Raw genomic sequence first — 7,449 nt, forward strand, 5'->3', positions numbered from 1 at the left:
CATCATGGCTCACCAACTCTCCGGGGGATCGGACTTGGGCTGCATTCAAAACCGAAACGCTGTAGCTCAGCCTCCGGTAGAACCATCTGGAATATCTTAAACCTGTTGATTAAGTGTGAGGTGCAGCACTGTAGCCTTAAACAAGCTCACACACCTACATATTTGTTTAATTTAGGAACGGTGGATATATCATCTGTTACATCTATTAATGCTGCGCTCCAAATATAGTGGTTGGGAGTCAGATTTAGACAGGGAGAGTGATATCTCAACCTTATCTCGAGTTTATAACCCAGCCTGCAGGTCAACGAGACAGTTTTCAGGTCATGGTTGGAAGGAAAAATACTGTGACAGTAAATAACAAAGCAAAGCAGAACTACTAACCTGTAAATAATAAGTACTTCTACATCCATATTTGGAGAAGGATTATGAAACACTTAAGAGATACTGAGTGCAAACAGATTACTGTAAACTAGCAAAAGAACAGACACCAGCAGGTTAGATCTTTATATCTCGCTTGAATTAAACTAACCTGCCCCCACAATCTCTGATGATACGGCTCCATTTCGTCCATATACTGTACGTAAGCTTTCAGAGAACATGCACAAATATGATGTTAATGAATGAGTTTGAACAGGAGGCTCTGTCCGTCTCCATATAGGGGTCCAAAATTTCACTCGAGATGAAAACAAACTTGTTAAGCAGAAAAGACATAGAACACTGGCACTCATTAGACTTTACTTAATTATTCTGGGCAAAAGTTGATATGAACATGTTTCAGCAAAAAAGCCATTCTGATTATGTATTTGTGAAGTCTTTTGAGTGCCAGTGATCTCTTTTCTGGTCTTTGCCTAAACTTTGCACCTTTGTTTACATTGTGTAAGATTTTTGGAGTGTTGCAGACTGCTGTTTTTTCTACAAACTTGCGCATAAATGAGCCCTTAAGAGCCCTGACAAACCAAGCTGAGGTTAGGCCATCTGTTAATGTCGGGCCTTCTGTAAGCATCTGTAACCCTAGTTTTTGCTGCCATTACCACTCCGTCCTTGTTTTCTATTTTTTTTTAGCCAGTTCGGTATGTTAGATCGACCTCGGAGATGGCAGAGCGCGCTGGAAATCACTCTGATTGGCAGTTCAGCTCAGTGCTCAAGAGGAGAAACAAAAGGGAGGAAAGAAAACAAATGCCTAAAGTGAAGGCGTGTGATCTAAACAGACTTTTTACATTAAGTATGTTCATATTTTTTAGCCACTGACTGCATTACTCCTGAATAATGTTTGTTCTTTCAGCATCAGGTTGTTTTGTTAATGTGCTAACTAGCTAACCAGCACCATGAATTTGTCTTGTCTGGGCTTTATACGGTTATGTTCACACAAAAGCAAAATTATCATTGCTGAATACTTGCCTCCGATTCACTTCCATTCGATACCAGCCAAGGGAAGTATAAAAACTTTGTGGCAAAGCAAATATGTATCTAGGCATCACATAAATTTCTCTTTGGTGAACTTTGACAAACCAAGTTGTACCTTGCACCAAATATCAAACAAGTATGCGTGGAGGAGACACTGACTGTGTTTGTGTCTAACAAGCTGATATAGTACAATATTGGCCATTAAAAATACAAACGTTAACAAGAGAGATGCTGGCTCGCAGTAAGATGGGAGACAGGCGTGGAACTGGGAAAATGAAAAATGTATTAATAATATCATATTTCACAGTATTTATACGAGAGCTAGTTGACATAAGCTGGCTTTCTGTGTATATCACATCAGTCACTGCCCACAGTCTGCACAAATACCTCCCCGGCAGAAGATAGTCAATCACCATGTGTGACCATTCTGCAAAAATACTAGTTTTTCAAGTAAAATCTGATGACAAATCTCACAAGTTGTCCACATGGTTTGCAAAGGGATTAGAAATGCTACTCTGAATCAACGATTACATCATATTCTATGATTAATCAAAAAAAAAAAAAAAACAGCAAAAAATCTATTCGCCAGAGGCCAAGGTAACTTCTTCAGATTGCTTGTCTTATTTGACCAACGGAAATGAAATCCAAAGATATTCAATTTACCATCACAGAGGACAGAAATAAAAATCCCACCAAAAATCTCCATTTCAGACACTGAATCCACTGAATGTTTTGGCAGTTTTGTTTCAAAACAGTTCAATTAACCATCAACTGCCCTGTACTGTAAAATCAACCTGATTTATCAAGAAAAAACACTCAGATCCCTCAGAAAAACTGTGGTCTAATGTGCCTGCATGTAGAGATGCTGCAGGAAAAGTTTGGAAACGCCACATTCAGACCTCAGTCCACCTCCCCGGAGTGATTCATTTGACAGCAAACCACATGTCTCACAGCTGCAAGCTGGCAACAAATGGACGGCAGCTTTGAATCTCATGTTTCACAGGGTAAAGTTGTATCCGAAGTAATGTGCGATCATCATCAGTTGGCAGAAGAGGAAACGCTTTCTGCTTCTGCTGAGACGCTACGAGGATAATGTTTCACCAACAGCAATTTAAACAGTTAAAAACGATTTTTCAATGCAACTTTTATCTTTCAGTGTAGCGCAGAAACGTCTCAGAAACAATTCTTGCCCGTGAAAAATAAAACTACCACACAGCATGTCACCCAAGACTTTGAAAAGCCAACAGGCTGTTATGAAGCTGTACTCACATCTGTGCTGTTGGGAATTGTCCGGTCGACACAGACGAAACGGTTGACAGGAGTAGAAGTAGGCAGACTGAGTAATCCATATCTTTGTTTTAATTCCCCCGTCACCAGGATCCAGGCAGGAAGAAGATGCACGAAAAAGGGGGGCTTTCACAAATCCACAACACCGTGCGCACTTCTCAACCAAACGCCTTACACCGCCATCGGTGCGCGTTTGGAAACAAATCTCATCTGGTATCTGTGTCCCTCCCTCCCCCCAGCAGCGGTGGAGTTGAGGAGTGTGCTTTTTTTGGTTCAGCAGTGCACGCGCGTTTGTGTGTGTTTGTGTGTGACTGTTAGCTGAGTGTCTCAAACTGCGATAGGCTATTAGAGTGGATCTACGGCGTGTGTCAAAAAAGAAAAAGAGAAAAGGGGAGGGCGCATTTAGATGTTCAGCTCGGCCGGCAGAGTGGTGCCCCTCCGCACACTGCAAAAAAAGACAAAAAAAAACATGATCAGCGTCGTTTAACAACGAGGTTTATTAGTGTTGGACACGCGGGAAAGTGTACTTAAGTGGGTAAAATATAATGCGTTTCAATATGTTTTTGAATTTTTGTGGCTTAGGAGACACATATACCATGATATATTCTGCTTTATTTCACCAAAGATGTTAACTTTTTTTGTCCTGTGAAAATTCTAAAGTAAGAAAAACTGAAACAATATGAATCCACTGGTCGAATTTTGCTTCAAATCAAAAAATAAAAATTACACTAGATGATAAACCATGTAAACTTCTGAAATGTGGATGACTATTATTGACATTTTTTACAGTGTACGGATTTTTTGTGTTTGTGTTTCTGCTGACGCACAAATAGGTTTCCGGGCCCACCACGCGCAGCAGCAATTACGCGTGATTTTCTCGGCTTATCAAGCACCGGGCACTTGGCACAAACACCTCGCCACCATGCAGCCACCTTCCTGCCCACCGCCTATACTTGTCATTTCGACTAATGGGCAAGTCTCCCTTTTTTATCAGCCTTAAAATGGCATCTAGCTGATGATAATCAGAGGAAACAACAACTTATATAAAGAAGAATTATAGTTTCTTTGGTTAGAATACATTTTCTATTTGACTATAGCCTACAAAACTCTAACTCTTTTTTTATATTTATTAGTTTTTTAAAACTTAGTAGAAGATGGACAGTGCTGCACATATCAATTCTGGCATGATAGCCATGGGCAGATAGTGAGACAATGGGCCCCTGGGCATCACCTCTTCTATATAATAATGAAAATAACTTACTTTATTTAGCTCATTTAAAAAGAAGTTCCAAAGTGCTTTATAAAACAACAACAATAAATTTAAGAAAACATGTTCAAGGTATAAAATAGGATGAAATTCTGTCAAAATTAACCATTAATATGACCAGCCAAACACTAAAAGTGAGTTTTATGAAGACATTTGAAAGAAGTATTTGAGTTTGTCTGCATGAGATTGTCAGACTTTGTGGTCTCAAGGCTGATGTTCTGTTGCCAGTAGGTGGCACAGTGAGTATGACAGGTAATTGACATGCTGATATCTTCAGGTCTGTAGCATGATCACACCTGTAAAATTTGGGGCCAGTCGGTTGATGCAATGTGAAGTTACAACAACATCCTTTTTGGCGTTCATACTGCATTGCCATAGCAATGGCGTTGAAGGAAAACCTATTATCTTCACAACTAGGCACTATTACGACTAGTGAATATTGTTATACAGATGTATTCAGGGAGCACCCTCATCAAACATATGAAGTTCCAGGAAGATTATAACCAATTCCCCGTTTTACGGGGAAACATGAAAACTCTGCACCAATGGAAAACCGTAAAGGTTTTGCATGGACCTTTTATAACTTTTCATCACAAAGGTGTTAAGATCAGACACACCAAATTTACCACCAAATTTACAGTTCATGCTCGGGCCCTAATCAAACTCTGGTCTTGACCAAAGTTGTTTACCCACCAAAATCAGACTGAAAATAGTGGCGTGGAATGGATGTGGAGAAAGAAAATAAAAAGGCAGAAGCCATCTGGAGTGGATTACAAAAACGAGAGGAAGACTTTTTGAGAACTTTTTTGGGCCCTCAACCTGAGACTACTTTCCAAATTGGATTCAGCGAAACATCTTAAGAAAAACTCACAATTTCAATCTAATAAATGTCCTCTGTTTTATTATGTATATTATTATAACCCTTCATTTAATTTGCGGCAGTGCTGCGCATCCGTTTATGCAGAAATGTGATAATAAATTCCGCCTGCTCCAAGGGATGTGGAAAATTTAATATGAAGTGACATTCTACTTTTGCTGGGACAATCAGCAAGGTAAATACCAGAAGAATATACTGTACTTTCTAATGAGTTTCTCTCCAAAGCCCCTTGTCAGACACAAAACTAATCTCTGACTAATTTCCTCAGAGCTCCTCGCTTATTATGGGACCCCAAAGTTATTATTTCTGATCTTATTCTTCTTGTCTGCATGTTTGTGTGGAGTTGGAGTGTGTATGAGTTCAATATGTTCGCCATTGAGGGTCAACACAGACAAACAAGGCTGCTTACCTGCTGTTATATGAATCGCACAAATAGATTTACTGTGCAAATAGCAGACCATGTCCCCCTACTCAGGTTTCACTATAACTAATAAAAAAGCTTCTCCACTGGGACCTCTTGCCAGGCAGGGCTTGGAGGTGGGGGAGAGGAGTGTATTTGCAGAGAAACAGTGAGGAGGCATGGCAGGTTAACCATTTGAAACCTGGGTAAAATGGTTTAACTTCTTTTGAAAACATAAGTAGAAGGCAATAAGCAACTTCACAAGACAGGACTCTAATTTTGCGAAAGAAAAAAGTTACAAGAAAATCATCTGAAAATAAGCATAAAAAACAAAAACAAAAAAATTACCTGGAAGAAAGTGCAGAAAAGTAAAGAAAAAAATACATACATATTATGTATATTTTATAAGTTTGGGGTTTTTTTTTTACAATTATGATAAATATAGTTTTCTGGACATTTTTAAAAAGAATTTTCAGACCAATTGTCACCACTTACTAATTTCTTGATATATGTGGGGTATTTCTTCCCAATGAGGTCATTGCCTTTCTTCCCATGTCCAGTTTTCAAATAAATGAAACCAATTTGCTTACATTTCAAAGGGGTAAATGGCTTGTGAAAGACGCCTGACGAAAGTACAAGAAAACTGATGTCAATCCTGGTTTCAAGGGGTTAACAGAGTGTGTCAGGCAGATAGAAAGAGGAGAGCTTGTATAGAAATATATTACATAAACATGGATGAGAATTCACATTTTAACACACGTTAGTTACGAAATCATCAATTAATAAATAACAAAATGCCAGGATCCTGTTTTTAAAAAATATGAATTCTGAAGACACGAGTTTGGAAGAAAAGCAAGAAGCACCATGTGTTGCCACAAAATCCAACACCAATCCCTCATGCTGCTTCTGTTTCTGAACCAGGCCAGCAAATGCAACTCTCTCCTAAATAGGATTACATGGGATTTCCACAGGGATTAGTTTGTTATACAAAAGCTTCTGAAAAGCGACAAATTCAGTTTGACTAAATACGTCTCATTCACATAAATGATCAGATTACTGTCACACAGTGTGGTTTTATGTAATGTTTGTCCTTAAAGCTGCTATAATCAATATTCTTATGTCAACAATAGATACAATGAACATGTGTGATATATCAGGGGGTTGCTAGTAGTGACAAATCCATATTTAAGATTTATCTGATCAAGATTTGTCTGTTCTCGTTGTTTTGGTTTTAAAGCCCACAATTTATTGTTTAAGTTCACTCTTTACACACTGGGGACGTGACAAATAAACAACCCAAAAGTTCAACATTTTCACCTGTGAATATTTTGAATCAAACTATACATACTAGCAGAAATGTGAATTAACAACAGTTGCAATATTTGCTCAGTCAAAGGTGTTGATGCAAATAGATTTGCCACCAGTGATACAAATTCATGACAACTACAATTACTAGTTAAGCTATCTAGGTTGTTCACACGCACTGTTTGTATGTATTGTACCTACAAAAGTATTGCGCCAAAATTTGTCTGTAACCCTCAAAATCCCAAGCCTGTAATTTGTGTATATACCACATAATTGGGAAGGCTGCAGTCAAATGACCAATGCATTGACAGAAGTAATTAGGGAGGTTGTAAACAGGCTGAAAGTCCCTGTAATGAGACACGTTAGGGATGTGGATGGGTCAAACAAACACATGACTTTCTCCAAGGAGACAGGAGTGTTTGTGTCGCATGAGAAGCCAATTGAACTGTGAGTTATTTTAAGGCAGGCGGACGCTATGCTTCTTTTCATAAACCTAACTCTGCCTGCCAGTAACTTTGCATTAAGTATGAAATGTCATTCATGGGGTACTAATTTATAAGATATCATACAAATTATTGTATGAGGATGTATTTTCTACTCCTGACTCAGAGTACTGTATAGCAAACATGCAAAATACCAGGAACCTGGAAAGACCTCATCTAAATGAAATCTTTCTAATTTTGTCAATTTAATGTGCAACAAGAAGAAGGAAAATGCTTTAATATTTGAAGATCTGCAATCTATTTGTTGACTGTTGTTAATAATGCACAATGATGGTTTTAGTCATCATCTTCAGCAATTCTGAAAATGAATAACAAAACCAACTGGTTGAAAACTGGCTACAGCTGGACACAGACACCAAAACATTGCATTTTTCTGGACATTTAAGATTAAACTTTGTGTAAAGGT

At 38.4% G+C, this 7,449-nt stretch overlaps 1 protein-coding gene across 3 annotated transcripts in view; it reads right to left on the minus strand.

The window, feature by feature from the left end:
* cacna2d1a (calcium channel, voltage-dependent, alpha 2/delta subunit 1a) overlaps positions 1–3,000 on the minus strand; it is a 114,013-nt gene extending 111,013 nt beyond the window's left edge. For all 3 annotated transcript variants that reach the window (XM_042510981.1, XM_042510980.1, XM_042510979.1), the window contains exon 1: positions 2,674–3,000. In XM_042510981.1, the coding sequence (XP_042366915.1) occupies positions 2,674–2,753 (80 nt within the window). In that variant the 5' untranslated portion in view covers positions 2,754–3,000. The remainder of the gene's footprint in view (positions 1–2,673) is intronic.
* Between the last annotated feature and the right edge of the window lie 4,449 nt (positions 3,001–7,449).

The sequence above is a fragment of the Plectropomus leopardus genome, chromosome 22 (assembly GCF_008729295.1).
Source record: "Plectropomus leopardus isolate mb chromosome 22, YSFRI_Pleo_2.0, whole genome shotgun sequence".
NCBI classification, from domain to species: Eukaryota; Metazoa; Chordata; class Actinopteri; order Perciformes; family Serranidae; genus Plectropomus; species Plectropomus leopardus.